The 24690-nt window shown below is 37.1% G+C and overlaps 1 protein-coding gene across 1 annotated transcript in view; it reads right to left on the reverse strand.

Annotated features, from left to right (window-relative positions):
• NUP210L (nucleoporin 210 like) overlaps positions 1 to 24094 on the reverse strand; it is a 67898-nt gene extending 43804 nt beyond the window's left edge. Inside the window, exons 1-10 of the mRNA XM_036857844.1 lie at positions 23990 to 24094; positions 23025 to 23118; positions 22320 to 22470; positions 20578 to 20710; positions 19517 to 19675; positions 14537 to 14605; positions 13816 to 13922; positions 13012 to 13152; positions 961 to 1098; positions 335 to 493 (exon numbers count right to left, since the gene is read on the reverse strand). Coding sequence (XP_036713739.1) covers positions 335 to 493; positions 961 to 1098; positions 13012 to 13152; positions 13816 to 13922; positions 14537 to 14605; positions 19517 to 19675; positions 20578 to 20710; positions 22320 to 22470; positions 23025 to 23118; positions 23990 to 24014 — 1176 coding nt within the window. The 5' untranslated portion in view covers positions 24015 to 24094. The remainder of the gene's footprint in view (positions 1 to 334; positions 494 to 960; positions 1099 to 13011; positions 13153 to 13815; positions 13923 to 14536; positions 14606 to 19516; positions 19676 to 20577; positions 20711 to 22319; positions 22471 to 23024; positions 23119 to 23989) is intronic.
• Between the last annotated feature and the right edge of the window lie 596 nt (positions 24095 to 24690).

Below are 24690 nucleotides of genomic sequence, written 5' to 3' on the forward strand. Positions count from 1 at the left end.
TTAAAAAAATATTATAGTTGTTGTTGTCTGGCTATAAAAATAATTAGGTATCTTTCTCAACACAGGCTTTACCATATTATTGACCTTAGGAAAAATCTGTGTTGGCTTCCTGTTGTTGACAGCAGGGGATCTTATTTCGCTGACTAGGGATCAAACCCATGCCCCCTGCATTGGAAGCGCTGAGTCTTAACCACTGGACCACTAGGGAAGTCCTGAGGATCATTTAAAAATAGCCAACTTGAAAAAGAAAAAAAAAATTTAATGTGTTACTGTACTTAAATTTAGACATCAATGTCTCAGAGGAGATATGAACGTTGTTTGGAGAGTTGCTTACCTTAATTTCCCCATATCGAAAAGGATTTTGTACATCTCGGGCCAAAACAGTGCTGTTCCCCCTGACCTGGCCAGCTGTCGTCACCACTCCTTTAGTGGTTACCATGGCCACTGTTTCATTAGAAGAGGTCCAGGTGAAGTTGCCACTGCCACCCTCTACCTATGAAAAAAATACAACCTTATATTGAATTAGTATAGGAAGAAAATTGGAATTTAACTGAAGATGTAAAGTCTGGTGAAATAAAGTTTAGGAAATAATAAAACTATACAATAAATTATTTCTGGAACATTAAGAAACTGTGATGCTATACTAAAGTAACTAAATGGGGAAGGGAAATACTAAAGGGAGATTATGTAATGGCAGTATCACAAAATGTCAAAAAAGAGCACAAGGGAGCTTGACAAAACTTTATAAAACTCACAAGGAAAGGATATATGGAAGAGAAGGAAAGTACACCAAGTATTCTTAGGATGACAGTATTCAAGAGCATGATTTGGTTGTCACTCAAAACTGAGTTATACTACTAGGATTAGAGGGAAATAAGATTTAACATTAACCTTCAATAAATTAAGCTATCAGAGAAACTGACTTATTTCTTTGTGAGTTCTCATTATAAGACATCATACCTGTACTTTATAACGATATAACATTCCCATGGGATGATGAGGAAATGCCAGAAAGTTGGGTGTAAGCTTGATGGGAAAATAAATCTTCACTTCTTGCTGATGTATAATTGGAAATTTTATAGGCTGAATATTTTTATTCTATAAGAGCAGAAAAAAAGGAGCAAAACAGATTTTATAAGGACTGTTCTTATGGTCCACATTCACATATAAAGCATCAGCAAAATGGTGTGTTAATAAATTACTCAACCAGTTTCTATCAATAAAAGAAAGAAATAAACGTTCCTGTTCATTAGTGAAGCACAGCTACTACAGTTCAATAATAATGAAAGGGATTTTGATAGACCTAAAAGAAGTATCACAGTCATGGAAAGAAGTTTAAATTTCCTGAAATAAGAGTTTTATCAACATAGAGAGGGCAATCATAGTTTCAGAAAGAAAGATCCTTGGACATCCATCAGCTAAGTATATAAATTGTAAAGGCAAAGGAATATTACAAGCTATTCAGAAGAAAATAAAGAGAACATTTAAAGATGCTGGGGTAAGACATCCCCCTCCTGCTTAAAAACAAGAGCAGGGTTTAAGGGGGGTACTCATACAGGTAAAATAGAGTTCTCACACTCAACTATGTTGGTGTTTTCTCTTTGAAGGAAAAATCTATCTATCTATCTATCTATCTATCTATCTATCTATCTATCTATCTATCTATCTATCTATTTTTTAAAGAAGCCCTGAAATATTTAGCAACTGTGTCACATCTGCAGTAATGGCTCTGATTTTCTCTTCACTCTCTTAAGGTGGCTAGCTGGATGTTCTTTCAGTTTAAAAGAACATCATTCTATTTTAACCTCCTGAGACTGATTTTGGACTTCTGACCTTCACAACTGTAAGAAAGATAATAAATTTGTGTTGTCTTGATCTAAAAAGAGAGAAAGAGAGAAAGAAAGAGAGAATATCATTCTGATGGTATTTAGGTGATCACTGAGGGAAACAAGAAGAAATCTATTGGGAGTAGGAAGCATATGCTAGGCCTGGAGAGGACTCTTATAATTCAAGAATAAGGTAATAATAGTACAAAATGGGTTGGTCCTAGGAAGACATTTTATAACATAAAGGAAAAAGAGAAAGAACATAGTACCTAAAAAGGCACTATGCCCTTTTAGGAGATTACATGCTCTTAAAAAATATTGACCGCAGGGAACAGAAGATTTCAACAGTGTCTGCTTTGGCACACGAGAAAACATGGACATGAAATAAGAGGTAAAAGCAGAGATAAGACAACAAACTGGGATAAAGTGGGACATGGCTGAGTGCAGGATGAAATTCAAAGTGAACTATACAAAATAAGAAAAGAGGTAATAAAAATTTTAAACGTCGGACTTCCCTGGTGGCACAGTGGTTAAGAATCCGCTTGCCAATGCAGGAGACACGGGTTCAAGCCCTGGTCCGGGAAGATCCCACATGCCACGGAGCAACTAAGCCCATGCGCCAGAACTACTGAGCCTGAGCTCTAGAGCCCATGAGCCACAACTACTGAGCCAACGTGCCACAACTACTGAAGCCCATGCGCCTAGAGCCCGTGCTCTGCAACAAGAGAAGCCACAGTAAAGCAATTATACTCCAATGAAGATGTTTAAAAAAAAAAAAAAAACAAGAGAAGCCACAACGATGAGAAGCCTGCGCACCACAAGGAAGAATAGCTCCCGCTCACCGCAACTAGAGAAAGCCCGCGCACAGCAATGAAGACTCAACACAGCCAAAAATAAAACAAACAAATAAATTAATAAAATAAAAAATAAATTGCATTATGATTGTAGAACAAGGAAATATTGTCATAAGGGCTTCTTTTAGGGTAGTCATAAAATCTTTTAGATTTCTTAGGTGGATCTTGAGTTGGGAATTCAAAGCCCTGAACTAACCATTTTCTTTCCCAAAGTTACCCAGCACACTTAGAAACAATCAATAAACCCTATTATATCCCAGACTTTCACTAACATGTTTTATGGCAGCAACTACCTGGTTACCAAAAGCTTTGCCTTCTACATGCACTTAACTATAGTGTCTACAGGTAATAATTTAAGTAGCTGTTTTGCTATTTCATACCATGAACTATCAATGGTCACTACTTCTTTTTTTTTTTTTTTTTTTTGGCTACGTTGGGTCTTCGTTGCTGCGTGCGGGTTTTTCTCTAGTTGTGGTGAGCGGGGGCTACTCTTCGTTGTGGTGAGCGAGCTTCTCATTGCGGTGGCTTCTCTTGTTGCGGAGCACGGGCTCTAGGTGCACGGGCTTCAGTAGTTGTGGCACACGGGCTTCAGTAGTTGTGCCTTGCTGGCTCTAGAGCACAGGCTCAGTAGCTGTGGCACAGGGGCTTAGTTGCTCCGTGGCATGTGGGATCTTCCCGGACCAGGGCTCGAACCCGTGTCCCCTGCGTTGGCAGGCGGATTCTTAATGACTGAGCCACCAGGGAAGTCCCTCAATGCTCACTTCTTAATCACAAGAAACAGGATCAGTAATGCCTTTAAATCTAATAATAGAGAACCCAGAATCAACTTGGAGATGCAAGTCTCCAAGATGGCCTCCACTGACCCCCACCCCCTGGTATTCACATCCTTGTGTAGTTCCCTCTACATTGTGTCAGGAATGGTTTGAATGACCAATAGAATGTGGTCGAAGTGCTTATATTAAAAAGAAGAAAGATATAAAACCGGTGATCCACCGTAAGATTCTTCAACAATAAGAAACTTAAAAAAGAAACGCATTTTAAATCCAAAGTAAGAAAAAGTAATAGAATAACAAAGATAAAAGTATAAATCAATGAAAGAGAAAGTAGATAAAGAACTGGAAAAAAGTCAATGAAACCAAAATCTTGTTCTTTGTAAAAAGCAATAAAATTGATAAATGTCTAGCTGGATTCGTGAAGAAAACAAGAGAAACACAAATAACCAATATCTGGAAAGAAAGAGACAACATTGCTACAGATCCTACAGACATAAAAATTAATAAGGCAATATTTTGAACAACTTTATGTGATTAATTCAACAATTAAGATTAAACAGAAATTCCTTCAGAGACACAACCTACCAAATTTCACTCAAGAAGAAATAACCTGTATAGTTGTACATAAATTTTAAAAATTGAATTCATAGTTTTAAAACTTCCCATACACCAATCATTAGAGGAATGTAAATTAAAATCACAGTGATATACCACTTCATACCCATTAGAATGGCTATTATCAAAAATAGAAAATAGCAAGTGTTGGTAAGAATGTGGAGAAATCACAACCCTTGTGCATTGCTGCTGGAATGTAAAATGACAGCCACTGTGGAAAACAGTATGACAATTCCTCAAAAAGTCAAACATAGAATTGCCATATGATCCAGCAATTCCAATTCTGGGTATATAACCCAAAGAATTGAAAGCAAGGATTTGACAAAATATTTGTATACCCATGTTCATAGCAGCATTATTCACAATAGACAAAAGGTGGAAACAACCCAAGTGTCTATCAATGGATAAATAATAAACAAAATGCAGTATATGCATTTAATAGAATATTATTTAGCCTTAAAAAGGAATGAAATTCTGACATGCTACATCATGGATGAACCCTAATGACATGCTAAGTGAAACAAGCCAAACACAAAAAAGACAAATATTGTATGATTCCACCTTTTTTTGTTTTTTGGCAGTGCTGTGTGGCTTGCGGGATCTTAGTTCCCTGACCAGGGATTGAATCCGCACCCTCAGCAGTGAAGGCGCATAGTCCTAACCACTGGACTGCCAGGGAATTCCCTGTATGATTCCACTTATATGAGGTAACTAGACTAGTCAAATTCATAGAGAAAGAAAATAGAATGGTGGTTACCAGGAAATGAGGATGGGGTGTTGGGGGGGTGTTATTGTTTAAGGGGTAGAGAGAATCAGTCTGGAAAGATTATAAAGGTCTGGAGAGAGATGGTGGTAATGGTTGCACAACATGAATATACTTAATGCCACTGAACTGTACACCTAAAAATGGTTAAAATGGTAAATTTTATGTTATGTATGTTTTATCACTATAATAATAAAAGACTTTCCATAAAAAAATTCCAAGCTCAAATAGTTTCATTGTGAATTCTACCAAATATTTATGGAAGAAATAACACTAATTCTACAAAACTCTTCCAGAAAATAGAAAAGAATATTTCCCAACCCATTTTATAAAGCCAATATTATCCTAACACCAAAACCTGACAAATACATTACAATAAAAAACAGAAGAAGGAAAAAAAAAGCTATAGGCCCTCAAAAACATATATGCAAAAGTCATTAACAGAATTTTAGCAAATTAAATCCTGCAATGTATAAGAGGATAACAAATCATAAGCAAGTGAGGTTTATCCTGAGAATGCAAGGTTGGCTTAATATTAGAGAATCAATCAATGTAATTAATTCACCATATTTAAAAGACTAAAAAAGAAAAACTATATTGATCACCTCAACAGAGGCAGAACAGCACTGACAAAATTCAGCACCAATTCATGATGAAAATTCTCAATAAACTAGGAATAGAAAGGAACTTCTTCAACCTAAGGATGAGCATCTACACAAAATCTAGAGTCAACATCATACTCAATGGTGAAAGGGTGAATGCTTTCCACTTAAGGTCAGGAATAAGGCAAACATGTCTACTCTTAACAGTTCTATTCAGTATTGTAGTAGAGGTCCTAGCCAGTGCAGTGAGGCAAGAAAAAGAACTAAAAGGCATATTTATTGGAATGAAAAGAGTTAACTGTCTTTTTTTTTAAATTAATTATTTATTTATTTTTGGCTGCATTGGGTCTTCGTTGCTGTGCGCGGGCTTTCTCTAGTTGCAGAGAGCAGGGCCTACTCTTCATAGTGGTGTGAGGGCTTCTCACTGCAGTGGATTCTCTTGTTGTGGAGCATGGGCTCTAGGCGCATGGGCTTCAGTAGTTGTGGCACATGGGCTCAGTAACTCAGCGGCATGTGGGATCTTCCCAGACCAGGGATCGAACCCGTGTCCCCTGCATTGGCAGGCGGATTCTTAACCACGGTGCAACCAGGGAAGTCCAGAGTTAACTGTTTTTATTCACATATAACATAACTGTATATATAGGAATTCCTAAGGAATCTACAAAAAATTACTAGAATAATGAATTCAGCAAGCTTTCAAGATTCAAGATAACATACAAAAAACCACTGTATTTCTATATACTAGCATGATCAAGTAAAAGGAGAAAATTTAAAAATACATATATAGCTTAAAAACATAAAACAGGGACAAATTTAATAAAATATCTTCAAGACCTGTATGATGAAAACTATAAGACATTGCTGAAAGAAAATTTTAAAGTCCTAAATAAGTTGAAAAAATATCACGCTCATAAATCCTAATAAAAAATACCAGCAGGTGGGAGATGTCTGCAAAAGTGTCAAAGTAGGGAACTCCAAGAACCTGTCCCTCCATAGAAATGCAAAAAAAAAAAAAAAAAAGTCAGAATTAACTTTGGAAAATACTCAAAACTACTCAAAGGTTTACAGCAACCAAATGTATGCCGAATCAAGAAAAAGGTGACTTTTTTTTTCATATATATATATGTATTTTTTTTTAATTTAAATTTTATTTATTTATTTTTGGCTGAGTTGGGTCTCCGTTGCTGCACGTGGGCTTTCTCTAGTTGTAGGGAGCAGGGGCTACTCTTCGTTGCGGTGCCCAGGCTTCTCATTGCGGTGGCTTCTCTTGTTGCAGAGCACGGGCTCTAGGTGCGAGAGCTTCAGTAGTTGTGGCACGTGGGCTCAGTAGTCGTGGCTCGCAGGCTCCAAAGCTCAGGCTCACTAGCTGTGGCACGTGGGCTTAGTTGCTCTGCGGCATGTGGGATCTTCCCGGACGAGGGCTCGAACCAATGTCCCTTGCATTAGCAGGCAGATTCTTAACCACTGCACCACCAGGAAAGCCCCAAGAAAAAGGTGACTTAAGGCATTAAAGAAATTATTTGTCAAACCACTAACTGCCTACAAGCTAAAGTAATTGAGATTTTACAGTCTACAGATGACAAATAACACAATCTTCAAAAATAGTTTAGAAAACTCACTAAACATACAAGCAACTACAACCCACATCAAGCAATAACAACACACCCTGAGGAAAGGGAAGAATGTGATTTCCAAAGTTACCACATTATACAGTTGACCTTTGAACAATGTGGGGTTTAGGAGTGCCAACCCTCTGTGCAGTCAAAATCCATGTATAACTTTACAGTCAGCCCTCCATATCCATGGTATCACAGTTGCAGACCAACCATGGATTATGTTGTATTGTAGTATGTATTAAAAGTGAAAAAATGTATAAGTGGAACTGTGCAATTCAAACCTATGTTGTTCAAGGGTCCACTGTAATATCAAAATGTTAGCTTTTCAACAACAAAAAATTATAAGGCATGCAAAGAAACAAGAAAATATGGCCCATTCATAGAAAAAAAAAGAAATTAACACAATCGATCTCTGAGGAAACACAGATATTGGACTTACTAAACAAAGATTTTAAATCGAAGAGCTAAAGGAAACGATGGACATCACTCCAGAAGAATGTTTCACCAAATAGAGAATATCGATGAAGAGATAGAAATTATAAAAAAGGAATCAAACAGATATTCTGAAGCTAAAAGTACAATAACTGAAATGAAAACTTCACTAGAAGACCTTCACAGCATATTTGAGCTGGAAGAAGAAAGAATCAGCAAACTTGAAGAGAGGTCCATTGAAGTTATTCAGAGTAGCAAAAAGAAAAAAGAATGAAGAAAAATAACCAACCCTTAGAGACCAGTGGAGAACATCAAGTAAATCAATATATACAAAACAGGGGTCCCAGAAGTAGGGAAAGAAAGGTGCTGAAAGAATATTTGAAGAGATAATGATGAAAATGTCTCAAATTTGATAAAAGACATGAACCTACAAAAATCAATTAAACACAAAAGAAGTCAGTAATGGAAGAAGTAATTACCAAAAAAGGTCACATAGAAATAAATACCAAAATAGCAGAAGTCTTTCCTTATCAGTAACTATTTTAAATGTAAATAAATTAAACTCTCCAATTAAAAGGCAGAAATTGACAGAATGGATAAAGAAGAACATGATCCAATTATATGCTATCTATAAGAGATTCATGTTAGTTTCATGAATGAAAGTGAAAGAAGGGAAAAGTATGTTCCATGCAAATAATTACCAAAAGAGAGTTGGGGAGCAGTCTATATTAACATCAAACAAATAGATTTTAAAAAATTGTTACAAGAGACAAAGGTCATTATAAATTGATAAAAGGGTCAATTCATCAAGACAATATAACAATTATAAACATATACCTACCTAACAAAAGAGCCCCCCACAAAATGAAGCAAAAATGGACAAAACTGAAGGGGGAAACGGACAGTTTTACAATAGTTGAAGATTTTAATACCTCAGTTTCAATAATGGATAGAACAACCAGAACAAAAGATCAATATGGAAATGGAGGACTTGACCAACACTATAAACCAACTAGACCTAGCAGACATATACAGAATAGTCCACCCCAAAACAACAAAATGCTCATTCTTCTCAAGTGCACATGGAACGTTCTCCAGGATAGGCCATATGTTAAGCCACAAAACAAGTCTTAATAAATTTAAAAACACTGAAATCATATGAAGTATCTTCTTCAACCAAAATGGACTAAAACTAGAATTCACATAGGGAAAACTGGACAATTCACAAATATGTGGAAATTAAACAACCTTCTAAACAACCAGTGGGTCAAAGAAGAAATCATAAGGAACATTAGGAAATTCTGAGATGAAGGAAAACAAAAATACAACATGCCAAAACTTACAGGATGCAGTGAAAGCAATGCTCAGAGGAAAACTTATAGTTGTAAACACCTGTATTAAAAAAGAAGACAGAGTTTCCTGGCAGTCCAGTGGTTAGGACTTGGTGCTTTCACTGCCGTGGCCCGGGTTCAATCCCTGGTCCGGGAACTAAGATCCTGTAAGCTGGGCACAGTGTGACCAAAAAAAGAAGAAGAAAAATCTCAAATCAATAATCTGACTGTATAGCTAAAGGAACTAGAAAATGAAGAGCAAACTAAACCTAAAACTAGCAGAAGGAAGGACATAATAAAGATCAGAGCCGTGATTTAAAAAACTGAGAGTAGAAAATCAGTACACAAAATCAACAAAACCAAAATTTGGTTCTTCAAAATGATCAACAAAATTGAGTTTAGCTAGAGTGACTAAGAAAAAAAAGAGAGAATACTCAAATTACTAAAATCAGAAATGAAAGTGGGGACATTACTACCAACTTTACAGAAATAAAAAGGATTGTAAGAGAATACTATGAACAATTGTCCACCAACAAATTAGACAACCTAGATCAAATGGACAAATTCCTAGAAGCACATCAATTAAAAAAACTGACCCAGTAGAAGTAGAAAATTTGACCAGACCTATAGCAAGCAAAGAGACTGAATCAGTAATCAAAAATTTCCCAGCAAAGAAAAGCCCAGGCCTAGATGGCTTCGGTTGTAAATTTTCAGAAACATTTAAAGAAGAATTAACACCAATGCTTCTCAAACCTTTAAAAAAAGAAAAAAGAAGAAGAAGATGATGAAGAAAAAAAGAAAAAGGAGAGAACTCTTCCTAACTCATTCTAAGAGGCCAGCATTTGCCCTGATACCAAAATCAAAGATATCACAAAAAAAGAAAACTACAGACCAGTATCCTTTAAGAATATAAATACAAAACTCCTGAAGAGGGCTTCCCTGGTGGCGCAGTTGTTGAGAATCTGCCTGCCAATGCAGGGGACATGGGTTCGAGCCCTGGTCTGGGAAGTTCCCACATGCCATGGAGCAACTAGGCCCGTGAGCCACAACTACTGAGCCTGCGCGTCTGGAGCCTGTGCTCCGCAACAAGAGAGGCCGCGATAGTGAGAGGCCCGCGCACCGCGATGAAGAGTGGCCCCCACTTGCCACAACTAGAGAAAGCCCTCACACGGAAACGAAGATCCAACACAGCCATAAATAAATAAATAAAAATTAAAAAAAAAAAACTCCTGAAGAAAACACTGGCAAACCAAATCCAGCAGCATATTAATAGGATTGTACACCATGACCAAGTGGGATTTTTCCCAGGAATTCAAAAGCAGTACAATATATAAAAGTCAATCCATGTAATATACCACACTAGTAGAATGAAAGAAAAAAATATGCTTAAAGACATTTGAGAAAAATCCAACGCCCTTTCACAGTAAAAACACTCAGCAACCAGGAGTGGAAAAGAACTTCTTCGATATGATAAAGGCCACATATGAAAATTCCACAGCTAACATCATACTCAATGGTGAAAGAATGACAGTTTTTGCCCTAAGATCAAGAACAAGACAAGGATGCCCACTATTGCCACTTTTATTCAATATTGTACTATAAGTTCTAGCCAGAGAAATTAGGCAGGAAAATGAAATAAAAGGCATCAAAATGGGAAAGGGAGGAGCAAAATCATCACTATTTGCAGGTGATATGATCTTATATATGAAAGATCCTATAGAATCCAGGAAAAATACTAGAGCTAATAAACTAATTCAGCAAAGTTGCAGTATAGCAGATCAACACATAAATATCAGTTGTACTTCTATACATTAGTAATGAACAAACTAGAAAGGTAAATTAAGAAAAAAATTCATTACAATATCATCAAAAAAGAATAAACTACTTAGGAATAAATTCAACCAAGGAGGTGCAGGACTTGTACACTGAAGACTACAAAATATTGCTTAAAAAAATTAAAGACAACCTGAATAAATGGAAAGACATCCCATGTTCATGTATTAATATGTTAAGATGGCTTAATATTGTTAAGATGGCAACACTCTCAAAAGTGATCTACAGGGCTTCCCTGGTGGCGCAGTGGTTGAGAATCCACCTGCCAATGCAGGGGACACGGGTTTGATCCCTGGTCCGGGAAGATCCCACATGCCGCAGAGCAACTAAGCCTGTGTGCCACAAGTACTGAAGCCTACGCGCCTAGAGCCCGTGCTCTGCAACAAGAGAGGCCACCGCAATGAGAAGCTCACACACCTCAACGAAGAGTAGCTCCCGCTCACCACACTAGAGAGAAAAGCCCACATGCAAAAACGAAGACCCAACACAGCCAAAAATAAATAAATAAATAAATAAAGGAGTAAGGGTGAGCTCAAATTTTAAAACGTAATATTTTTTAAAAGCAGGATTGGTGGGATTGAAGAATAATTGTAGAATAGGGTCAAACTGTCAGAAATACCATAACAATGGATTTTAAAAATCACTGTGTATTAAATATTGTTAAAAAACTGGATATATTTTAATACTGAATATAGATCTATACCTGACCATAACTAATCCAAACACCTTCGTTCATTTAACAAATACTTATTTGTATCAACTGTATGTTTAGTCACTCAGATGTTAGGGCAACAGCTGTGAATACAGTAGGCATAATCTTTGCCCTTAAAGTTTATAATCTGATGAAAGAAGCAAATAATAACAATAAACTACGATGAATATTTTGATCTGAGAAGTTCAGGGGGCTCTAAGAACATATGAAAGGGGAAAACATGCCTGAGGAACCAACGTTAAGCTAGCCCTGTGCATTGAGTAGGGGGAAAGGGCTGTAGACAAAAGGAATTACATTTGTTTATAAAAAATGAAAATAAAATAGAGGCAAAAAGAAACAAGACATTTTTTAGAAACTGTAAGTTCAGTATGGCTGAAACATAAGAGAGGAAGCGTGACAAGACCTGAGGTTGGAGAAGTTGTCAGGGGCCAATCATATAGAGTCACAAACTCAAATGCCTACAGGTATCAGGTAGATATTATAAACAGGTTTATTAAGCTGAATATAAAATAACAGGGAATGGCAGGAAACACAGCAGGCTGAATAGTATAGTCTAAATGTTGTAGCCACTATCTCTTCCAGCTAATCACTGTCAGATTTTCATATAATCTAGAGAATCAGAAATCTTGGATTTTATTTGAAATTTCCCAATTAAAAAGAAACTTACGCACCTAAATAAAAAACAAGATTTCAAACCAAGATAGTCTGCAGGCCACCAGATTGTGATCTCTGTCACAGAGGGTCCTATAAAACTACATTAAGAAGTTTAAACTTTACCTTAAAATCAATGGGAAGCCACCAGAGGAATTTAAATAGTAAATACATAATAATTTTTGTAGTTTTTGGAATACCATTCTAGCCACGGACAATATTGGAGGTCGGAATATCAGTTTAGAAGCTACTGTGAAAGTCTAGGTGAAAGACAGCAGTGTCTTCTTCACCTAGTAAGAAATGGGTTTGAGAGACATTTAGAACTGACTTGGCATTCAATAATGTACTGAATGTAGAAGGTGAAGGAGAAGGCAGAGTCAAGGGTGACTCTTGGGATTTTGTCTTAAACAGCTGGGCGAAAGGATCACTGGAGAAAAAGTAGGCTTGGGAGAGGGAAACAAATTTGACAGACAGTTAAAAATCAGATACTTACACATTTTAGAGGCATTAGAAAGAGATTCATTCCTTATCCCTTTACTTCATAACTCCATTTCTGTTATTATACCATATGAAAATTAACCAAAAGGAATAAAAATTGTACAAAGATACACAGTTATGCCATTTACAAAGTAAAAAAACTGTTAAAAATGCAAAAGTTCAAAGTTGGTGGCATGGTTGAACAATTGGCATATTAACCCTTTGGATTTTTAGAATAGAAAGTACTCCTATGTGGACCTGATGACACAAGGAAATGTGCATATGAAATAATTTTTAAAGGACCCTCAAATGACCTACATACACAATGACCACAAATGCAGATATATGCATTAACAGAGATTGGAACAGAAAATTTGTAGAGGTATAAACTACTAAGTGTACTGTTTATTAGTTTATTTTGTGAAAGATAAAGGTGGGATATGCCATATATGTGCTTGCAAATCAACAAGTCAGGCAAGTCTAGTCAGTGTTCTCAGGATTCAAAGACCATCCTTTTAATTCCTACCTGGTAAATGATGGAAGTCAGGGATGCATTTATCATGACCACACCATCTTTCAGGGCTTTCACTACATTGTAAGATCCATTCACAGTAGTCAGCTGCTCTTCAAAATACTCTCTTGGGAATTGGTACATAATCCTGAGATTCTGAAAATCAGCCCAAAATCAACACAAACCTGAAGACATACTTTTTCCCTACAGCCATCTTAATCCCAAAGCATTAAAAAAAAAAGTGTGGCTATGAATTCTGGGGGTTAAAGAAACAAAAACAAAATCCTTGCTCTCCCTCACCAAATTCTAAGTTGGAAAGATGTCATTTTAAAATGGTACTAGTTTTTGAAAGATCCATTAATGGCAAGTAATCAAAAATAGGAAGAGTCAAAGCTTATGTAAATTTTAATGTAATCTGTGCTATTCCATAAATTGACAGTTCTCAGGGGAAAAAAATAACGGACACTGGAGAGTGACTACAACACTTCACATTTAATGGTCACACTATTACTCTCACCACTGTAAAACTCTGGTGACCATCTCTGAAATGAAGTTGTAAAATGAGGATCCCCTCCAAAGTGTTATCATTGGTGCCAACTTCATCTCTCTTCTATAATTCTAACCAGATTATATCTTTTACTTCTGGTTTAGCATTCCTCAAGGATAGAACTATTTAATAATAATAATAATAAAGTAGTAACTTGCATTTCCAAAGGTAAAATCTGGAAGCAAAAGAAAAAAAGTCTTCCTAGCCAGAAAGACTGCCCACTCAAGGAGTTATCCTTAAAGGGGCTAGAAAAATACAAAAGAGAGACTCACATCTGAAATATAGACTTTTGTGCTGCTTTTATCAAATACTTCTACTGTAATAACATACACCTGCCCCACCTCTAGACTCCAACGGTCTCCAGGTTGGACTGTGAAACCTGCACACAAATCAAGAAACAAAAATATTAGAAGAGGCCAACATTTTTCTACAATGAATTAAAAAATACAAACTTTAAAAAGCCATTTAAAGAGCAAAACTCAATAATAGATGGAGATGGTTTCCAAAGTAGATCCTTTAGTTGCCTCTATAAAATTGTATAATAATTTGGGGTTCCAAAGATCCTGGCTTAACTTAGCTCATCTCAGGTATAAAGGAAACACTCTCACTTATATCTGTATACAAACGCCAACCCACCCCCAAATCCACAATTTTGCTCATTTCTGATATGTCAGGCAAGATTTCAGCTGCTTTCAGTCAGATTCATTGTTCCATATGGCTTAAGGACATTAGGTTTCTTTTTTCCTTGTATAAAGTCTCTTTTTCTAACCCAACGTTGTATTACATGGAGCTTCATGTTTTTTAACAATCTGTTTCAAGATGCTTTACTCTTGCAGATAGCATTTAACCAGAACAATGTGAGAAAACATGTCAAGTAAGGTTGAATTTGAAATTAGTTAAGTCTCAAAATGAAGCACTCTAGTCTTTAATGCACTCATTTCAGTGAAATACTTTAAGCTATTCAGCTTTCTGAAAATTATTATCTAAAAATACCTAAAAATCCAGGCTCTACAACATATATGGTGCAATTTGGGAGTCCAGACACAGATCGCATATGGACATCTTAATTTTTGCTTAAGGAAATTGTATGAGCTACAGTTGGGTGAAAAGAGAAATATGAGTTACCAAAAATAAATAAATAAGCCCACAAATGAAAGCAAATAAAAATTCTATCATCTTTTATTATCCACTGGAAAGCAAAACTTAAATGTGTATATTCCGAGAAAAATCTGAGGGCTCAGCAATCACAGGAATCAGGTATTCTTGAATTTCAAATATGAGGAAGACGAAATGAGAGAAAAAAGATCATGCTCCATGTTTTTAATATTCATTTAGCTGTGGAACTCTTTCCTCCTGCAAAATTCTTACATAGGAGCCCATTATGGAAAGCAGGACACAGTGGCATTGCCCTGGCTAAAGAAATGGTCAGTGGTAGATGGAGAGGGAGGGAGAGGCATGACTTGCCATCCAGCCCAGCAACTTGCCTTGGGCTCTGCAGACAGTTTTAAAAATCACTAGTTGATTTTCTATTATCTGTGGCAATTCTTTAATACCAAAATGTTTTCTCTTTGCCAGCAAAGATACTTCTAGGTCACACATCATACTACCCATTATTCCCTTTCATTAAATTTTAGCAGGAGACTTCCCTGTTGGTCCAGTGGTTAAGAATCCACCTTCCAATGCAGGGGACTCGGGTTCGATCCCTGGTCAGGGAACTAAGATCCCACATGCCGCGGGGCAACTAAGCCTAGGTCGCCGCAACTACTGAGCCCATGCGCTCTGGAGCCCCTGCACTGCAACAAAGAGCCCGCCCTCCCCAACTAAGACCTGACGTAGCCAAAGAAGTAAATATTTTTAAAAAATTTTAGCAGAAATAAAAATTTATTCTGTTAGCCTATACACAATCTAATTAGTAACGTACTTTCCTCTCAAAAATATACTACATCCAAAAGCTAAGAAGAAATTATTTCTGCTCTGAGAAATATATTTCTGAAACGACTTAACGGAAAACACTCATTATTTCAAAGTACACTAATTTAGAAGTTCTATTAATTCAGTCATGCACTAGGCTACAGTTTAGCACTACATTATCTATAGTGATAATGAAAGCAAAATATTTAATCTATTTCAGGGATCAAACTTTTAAAGCTGTCTCAGTACTGCAAATGAGCTACTAATATACATACAATTGATATGCTAATTAAAATTACTTTTTATCTATTCATTAGAGCAAATCTTTTAAACACTGTAGGCAACTCTGTGCCAATGTAGGTTTGGTTTTGATATGTACTGTATTCATAAAATATAAGAGCTAGAAGGAATCCAGGAGTACATCATTCCTTTCGTTTTGTTTGTTTGTTTGTTTGTTTGTTTTTTATTCCTTTCGTTTTTACAGACAAGGAAACGGATCTCGATAGGTCTCTACACCAGTTCATTCCTCCATTATCAGAATAAGATATCTTCCTTTCATCTAATCCTTCCATCTGTTCTGAATCTCATTTTCTCTTGCCCCTCAGAAATCTTACTCCATCAACTGCCTTCTTTTCTTCCATATCTCTGCCATCTCTCTGTTTAACTTATAGACATATTCAAGTTTCTCTTAACTTAAAAAAGTTCTCATGCTTTTTTCAAAGTTCTACCTTTTTGCCTCCTTCTTTTTAAAGCCAAGCTGTTTTTATTGAAAAAGTGATCCAAGACTTACTGGTTACTACAGTCTTTCAGTCTTTATCTTAGTCTTTATCTCTGCCTATTTCACCTGAGGAACATTCTCTTTGTAAATTCCTCATTTGGTTATCATGAAACCTCTCTCCTGGTTTTCCTACTACTTTTTTTTTTTTAAGATTTTTTTGATGTGGACCATTTTTAAAGTCTTTATTGAATTTGTTACAATATTGCTTCTGTTTTATGTTTTGGTTTTTTGTCTGTGAGGCACGTGGGATCTTAGCTCCCCGACCAGGGATAGAACCCACACCCCCGCACTGGAAGGCGAAGTCTTAACCACTGGACCGCCAGAGAAGTCCCTCCTACTACTTTTTATATTTTATTTATTTATTTGGTTGTGCTGGGTCTTAGTTGTGGCAGGCAACTCATTAGTTGTGGCATGCGAACTCTTCGTTGCGGCATGCACGTGGGATCTAATTCCCTGACCAGAGATTGAACCCGGGCCCCCTGCAGTGGGAGCATGGAGTCTTATCCACTGTGCCACTAGGGAAGTCCCCCTCCTAATACTTTTTTTGTTGTTATTAATTTTTTTTTTAAATTTTTATTTTTGGCTGTGCTGGGTCTTTGTTGCTGCACTCAGGCTTTTCTCTAGTTGTGGTGAGCGGGGGCTAGTCTTCGTTGTGGTGCGCGGGCTTCTCATTGCAGTGGCTTCTCTCGTTGTGGAGCATGGGCTCTAGGTGTGCGAGCTTCAGTAGTTGCGGCACACGGGCTCAGTAGTTGCGGCATGTGGGCTCTAGAGTATGCAGGCTTCAGTAGTTGTGGCTTGCAGGCTCAGTAGTTGTGACTCATGGGCTCTAGAGCGCAGGCTCAGTTGCTCCGTGGCATGTGGGATCTTCCCAGACCAGGGCTCGAACCCGTGTCCCCTGCATTGGCAGGCAGATTCTTAACCACTGCGCCACCAGGGAAGTCCCCTCCTACTACTTTTTAAACATTCTTTCTGGGCCTCCTTAAAGTTCCTCCTCTTCCATATGAACCTTACAAGCTAACATTCCACAGTTCTGTCTTCAGCTCTCTTCTCCTCTCACTCTGTATATTCTCCCTAGGTGATTTTGTCTACAACATCAGCTTCAACTATCACCTGGCTATAAACTGATAACTTTCAAATATCTGTCTTCATCCTGAATCTTTCTCCTCCAGATGCATTTCTGCTTGGATGTCTATCCCACAGATACTTCAGGTTAACATGTGAAAAACTTAACTAGTTTCCTTTTCCCTTAAACCTGCTCCTTCTTTTATATTACCCATCTCTATGAACAACGGTACCACCAGCCACCCTAAGGCAGGTGCTGGAACAAGCTATGAATAGTCACCATCCATGTCAAGAGATAAATGTAGTGTATCTTAATAGTTACTACTTTGGAATAAATAATGATATGAACTGAGAATATGAAAAAAAAATCATGATAAGTCTGCCTGGGGAATTCAGGGTAGTGCCTGACACACAACTGGGGCTCAGTAGATATCAAATGTCTTAGTTTATTTTGTAGGTACTATTGTATTTGTTCACAAATGTCCTAGGCACCTTAAAATGACTAGAGAACAAACAACTTTGAACCAAACCTCTCCTGAGTGTTTTAGACAAATAATATAACCAGCTAATTAACAAATACTATTCTACAAGAAATACTGTACCTTTCAAGACTGATAGGTTCTTACTCAGAGTTAAGCCTACTAAGCCCTACATAATTACTCCCTCTCCTACTCTATTACCTCTTCTACTACTTTCCCCTTATTCTCTGCACTCAGCAGCAGTGTCTTCCTTGCTCTTCTGTAAACATGCCAAACATGCTTCTGCTTCAGAACCTTTGCAATTGCTATTTCCTCTTCCTGGAGCTCTTTCACCCAGATATCTGTATGGTTCATTGCTCTGATGTGGCCTTATCAGAGAGGATTTCCCTAACTACCCTGAGTAAAATAGTCTGTATGCTTAGCACTTAGAGCAATGTTGAACATATAGTAGAAATATAATAGATATTTGCTGAATAAATTAATTTATTTGAGATTCAAAGATTCAAAAATAGGAAATATTTCAGTATCAAACACTGAGAATTTTATGAATTTTCTGAAAATTTCAGTTTTCTGAGAATTTTTTTTTTTTTTTTTTTAAATTTATTTATTTTGGGTGTGTTGGGTCTTCGTTTCTGTGCGAGGGCTTTCTCTAGTTGCGGCAAGTGGGGGCCACTCTTCATCGCGGTGCGCGGGCCTCTCACTGTCGTGGCCTCTCCTGTTGCGGAGCACAGGCTCCAGACGCGCAGGCTCAGTAATTGTGGCTCACGGGCCTAGTTGCTCCGCGGCATGTGGGATCTTCCCAGACCAGGGCTCGAACCCGTGTCCCCTGCATCGGCAGGCAGATTCTCAACCACTGCACCACCAGGGAAGCCCAGTTTTCTGAGAATTTTAATCTTTATACTGTTTTGTTTTCATTGACTATAGTAGAGCTTTATGTATCTCTCTTTGTTCAACCTTACAGAGCAGGTTTAGTGACGTTTTTTAAAATTTATTTATTTATTTATTTTTAGCTGCACTGGGTCTTCGTTGCTGCACGTGGGCTTTCTTTAGTTGTGTTGAGTGGGGGCTGCTTTTTGTTGCGGTGCACGGGCTTCTCATTGAGGTGGCTTCTCTTGTTGTGGAGCACAGGCTTTAGGCATGCGGGCTTCAGTAGTTGTGGCACACGGGCTCCGTAGTTGTGGCTTGTGGGCTCTAGAGAGCAGGCTCAGTAGTTGTGGCACCCAGGCTTAGTTGCTCCATGGCATGTGGGATCTTCCCGGACCAGGGCTCAGACCCGTGTCCCCCTGCATTGGCAGGTGGATTCTTAACCACTGCACCACCAGGGAAGCCCAAGTTTAGTGAATTTTTAAAAATTACTCTCAATTTAACAAATATTAATTAAGTAGCCACTTCATACAATACCATCTTTTCTCAATTATTCATGTGAAAACAGGAAAGAACAAATTAAATAACATTTACACAAGTTCCTCCAAACTGTTTTCCCCAGTCTCCTATTTATAATTTGATTGAGGTTGCACATAAGGTCTGAAGTCAACAGATTCCAAGTTCCAACTACTCTTCTGTACCTACCCTTTGTTAGAAATTATGACAATAATAATTTATAGTGCTTTGTTAAAAATAGAATCTATAGAAAATAAATGTAGTAGTATTATAATCATGCTTAACTAATTATTTTACCAAGGAACATGTATAGCATGCTCAAGGAAATATAGATTGGCAGTGAAAACTTGAGCAAAAGGATACTTTTATGGATAAAGACAAGGTTAGCGTGGCCCAGTTGGACAGCAGTCACCATGGCTGTCTTCTCATCCAGTAAAGCCACTTTTCCAGAAAGAGACACATTACGTGAAACTCTGTGGTTTTGCAATTCCAGTGTATAATGTTCCAGGGGAAATTTCACCTCTGTAAGACATGAAAGATACATAAATGTAACGAGGGCAGCCATTCCAACGGACAATGGTGTATTGTTGGATTATAAGAGGAAGCAGGTCTAAATAAGAGTACAATCATCTGCTTTTAATTTCTCTCACTATGATGAATTTCTACATGTAGCCATTTTGAGGAGAATGCTATATGAGTTTATTGTTGGTATTGCTTATATTCTTAAAACTCAGTGAACTGAGAGTAGGAGGAGGGATCCCCACTAAAGTTAAAGGACTAATGTTAATGGAGCAAATGCACACTTTATAAACTCAGTGGGACTTTGGGGGTCAATAGAGTATTCAGTTTTTTAGTTAATGAACTGAGTTTCTCAATAAACACCTTTTGCAAAGATCATTCAAGTCCCTTCTGGTAAAGTTTCTTCACTTGCCCTATAAAAGCTAGTAAACTTTTGGTTGTTGTTTTAATAGACAATTCAGATGTCTATGGGCACTGAAGCTAAGTAGCATTAGCCTGTTTAAGACATGGAGACTATCTCTGCTCAGTATTAGCTCACGTACAGCAATTGAGGAATATAGTTGATCTTTGAACAATGCAGGGGTTAGAGGAACTGACACCACCCCCCACCCCCTGACCATCATGCAGTTGAAAATCCGCATATTAGTCAACCCTCCGTAACCCCAGTTCTGCACTCGTGCACTCAGCCAACAACGCATCGTGTAGTACTATAGTATTTATTGAAAAAAATCCGTGTATAAGTGGACCTGCACAGTTCAAACCCGTGTTGTTCAAGGGTAAACTGTACTTTATCACAAAATCTAAAGACAGAAAGTAGTATTTTGCATACATAATGTGGAGTTGCTTCTCTTGTCAGCAGAAAGAATTTGGGAAATGTTAGTCTTAGGAAAAGATAAGATATTTACCTGTCATTCTTCCCTGAACCATTTTTGCAACTCGATATTTAATATATGCTCCTACTAAGAGATAAATATCATGGGATGGTATAAGAAATACATTCTCCAAAACAAGCAGACGTATCAATGCTGCTGCCACTTTCTAAAAGAAGAAGGAAAAAAACACAAAGTTTCCATAGGCAAAATCCTCAAGGTCATCTTCCTCGTTAAAGTTTACTTTTAATAAGTTTCTTCTAAAATATTTTATCAAGATTTAAAAAATGCTTTCCTAATCACAGATCATAATTTCAGTTAGCCTTAAAAAGTGATCATGGGACTTCCCTGGTGGCGCAGTGGTTAAGAATCTGCCTGCCAATGCAGGGGACACGGGTTCGAGCCCTGGTCTGGGAAGATGCCACATGCTGCGGAGCAACTAAGCCTGTGCGCTACAACTACTGAACCTGTGCTCTAGAGCCCGCGAGCCACAACTACAGAAGCCCACGCACCTAGAGCCCGTGCTCCGCAACAAGAGAAGCCACCGCAATGAGAAGCCCGAGCAGCGCAAGGAAGAGTAGCCCCCGCTCGCCGCAACTAGAGAAAGCCCACGCGCAGCAACAAAGACCAAACACAGCCAGAAATAAATAAATTAATTAATTTTTAAAAAGTGATCATGTCAGCTCGGTGCTTTGTGACCACCTAGAGGGGTGGGATAGGGAGGGTGGGAGGGAGGAAGACGCAAGAGGGAAGAGATATGGGAACATATGTATATGTATAACTGATTCACTTTGTTATAAAGCAGAAACTAACACACCATTGTAAAGCAATTATACTCCAATAAAGATGTTAAAAAAAAAGTGATCATGAATATTAATACTATATTAACTTTCTAAGTCACTCAAACAAAGAATAGAAAATGACAAGCTTTCTAAAGGAGAAGAGTAGGTAAATAAAAAGGCACTATGCTGAAATGGGAAAAGGTAAGACTTAACGGTATGCCATGGAAACTCTTTTAACCAACTTCCAGCGAACTGAATTAGATTAAGTTACTCTATATCCCTTGTTGAACATATTGATTCTTGTGAAGGCTTACCCAATACAAGGTTAATAGGCTGCTCTCTAGATGTCCACACACATTCCTGCCACTTGAATTAAATGCTTACCAAAAGACATTTGTTTTTCCCAACCCTGTTTATGTCAGTTGCACTTTTAATTATAATTACATTAAAAAACCATTATATGAAAAGAGTTGTTGTTTCTATAAAAATTTAAATGTTTTGAAAAGAAGTTAAAGGTAAGCTGCTAAAATGTACTGCTATCAAATTAGGTATAGGTGAGAAATGTAAAAGATTGGGGAAAAATCCTTGAAAAATATAGAATCCTGCACTCACATTGTTTCACACATGTGTAATTTTTCACTTGACCATAAAATAAAATGAAAAATGAAAAAAAAAGAAACTAGAAGCTGTAATTTATGCAAGAACGAGTATGTATATTTCTAACCAGTGAACTCACAGCCAAAGTTCTTGGACCTACACTTCAAAGGATTGGTGAATAAAATGCAGTTACCTGTTTTAAGAGAAAATGTCAGTTGTAATTGGGTAATAACATGTTTAAGGAAGACAAGTTTTTAAAAAATGTTTATCCATTTCAAATGACTTTTTCAATTGGCCCAAATCATATCAGGTTAGAGGGCTTCTACTAAGAAAAACATAAAAACTATATATTCCATAGGCAAGACTATTAAATGAAACTTTATAGCACAAACATTTTACCTTATAGAATGGTTCAGAAATTCGAACTTTTACAACAGCAGCACCAGTTGTAATCCCAGACACCAAAATCATATCTCCTTGTTTCTCTTCCTTTTCCATCTCAGCTATATACACAGGGGGAGAATATTCTGCTTCAGAGTATTTCAAAATCCTAAAGAGATAAAATAAGGTTTGTTTCTAGTAAATTAATGAGTCTTCTTCCAAAAGGCTCTGAGAGACTTTAAACATAATCTCTTCAATGTCTATATAGTGTCAAAAGTTTTAAATTTCCACAAGGACTAGATAGAAGAAAAGTACTTAATATGCTTCTGGCTAAAACTGTTGTAGGACTAAAACCTGTATTGTCTGAGAGCTGTTACTTGGTACTGAAGACAAAATTTCATACTATTATCTGCTCACTGTATTTCGGCATGCGTAGATAGCTTGAACAATAAAACTGGCAGAAGATACACCTGACAAATAATTGTACAGTCCTGAGCTCATGAACTCCTCTGCAGTGGCTCAAATTAAACTATCATAAAGGTATCTAAATCCATGCCATATGTCATTCTACCAAAGACATTTCCCCCTGATAAATTTATCTGTTCCAAAAAGTTCCAGATAGAAAGATTATCAAAGCCCACACAAATGATTGCTGTTCAGTGTGGTACCCAAAGGCAGATGTCTCCTTCAAAGTCAGATGGTTATGTTTGATTTCAAGGTTACCTAATTTTGCTAGACAGTTCTTCTCTTGCTGTTTCATTTTCCTGGGCAATGCTCCACTCAAACATCATCCCTGCCAAACTACTAAAAGTATTTCCTGTAGAGCAAGCCAAAAGCAGACAAGACAGAATCACATATTCAAAAATATTCAGGTATCTTTAACAAGAAAGAGAAACCTAACTAGAAAATTATTTTTAGGCTCCTTTCATTAACAAATAGAAACACTATCATTAATGAATTAAAACACAAATACCAGGAAGACCCCTACACAAACAATGTAAGTACTGTTGTCGTATAAGCCTTCTAAAAGTGAAAAGGACTCAAGCTGATTAAATTCTGGTTGACAAAATTATGGCACTCTTTCTGTTCCTTTCGACATAAAGGCCACCTTATAGTCTACCTCAGGGTTGACAGGTATCTCTAAATCCTGATCCCTTCAATAAAAATTTTTATAAAAACTAGAGTTGAATATTTCTAATACGTTAATTTTTCAGATTTAGAAAATCACTCTTTACTAGTTTACAAAGAAAGAAGCAATGCATTTAAATGTTCTTTTTTTTACATATTACATTAATATAGTATATTAAAAGCATGTAAAATCAGTCTCAAGAAAGATAAAATTATAAAACTTTTTCACGGGTTTACATTTAATTTTCCTGGCCTATAGAAAGTAGACTGATCAAAACAGAGCTAAAAATAAATTCCAAAAAATGTTCTTAATTGTTGATCTAGGGACCATTAAAACTCAGTGGCAGAATCTGGATTTTAATTAGGAAATTTTAATGAAAGTATGTAGCTAATACATCAAACCATACTCAGAATTATTAATTCCTCATGCACATGAACTTCATATGAGAAAATAAATATTATTTCCAATCTACTTTTATCTCTCAAATTGCTGTTTCCAAATGCTAAACACAAAGGTGTTTATTCTATGTAATTTTGTTGAATCCTTTGACATTCTTTACCTTCAGCATCCAATGCCCTCACCATCAGTTCCAGTGGTGAATCATCTACATAGAGTTCCCGGGTTCGAGATATAATTTCAATGCTGTCTATCACATCAACCTTAACATCACAGCGCAGTTCATGGTCAGTCACTACAATGAACCCCAAAACTGAGAATTTAGTTCAACAGGTCATGAATCTTTTAAATGTCTCATACACTCAGGAGCTTATTCTAAATACTAAGAAAAAGAAAGGCTGTAACAGTTCCTTTCAACCTGTGGAAGAAAACAGCATAGCAACAAAATATAAAAGCATCTGTTTACAAAAAGAGACACTAGACTAGTGATTCCCAAACACTGATCTATAATGATGTTTTCATTCATCCATGGAAAAATGAGAAAAATAAGAATTTTAAAACAGTAATAAAATTAAATATATTCACTTCAAAGGAATATACTTTATTCTTACATTCTATATTACTTTTTAAAAAATTCATTCATTCATTCATTCATTCATTCGTTCATTTTTAGCTGTGTTGGGTCTTTGCTGCTGCCTGTGGGCTTTTCCTAGTTGCGGTGAGCCGGGGCTACTCTTCGCTGCTGTGCGCGGGCTTCTCATCACAGTGGCTTCTCTTGTTGCCGAGCATGGGCTCTAGGCACGCAGGCTTCAGTAGTTGTGGCACGTGGGCTCAGTAGTTGTGGCTCGTGGGCTCTAGAGCGCA

This window comes from Balaenoptera musculus, chromosome 1, assembly GCF_009873245.2.
Source record: "Balaenoptera musculus isolate JJ_BM4_2016_0621 chromosome 1, mBalMus1.pri.v3, whole genome shotgun sequence".
Classification (NCBI taxonomy): Eukaryota; Metazoa; Chordata; class Mammalia; order Artiodactyla; family Balaenopteridae; genus Balaenoptera; species Balaenoptera musculus.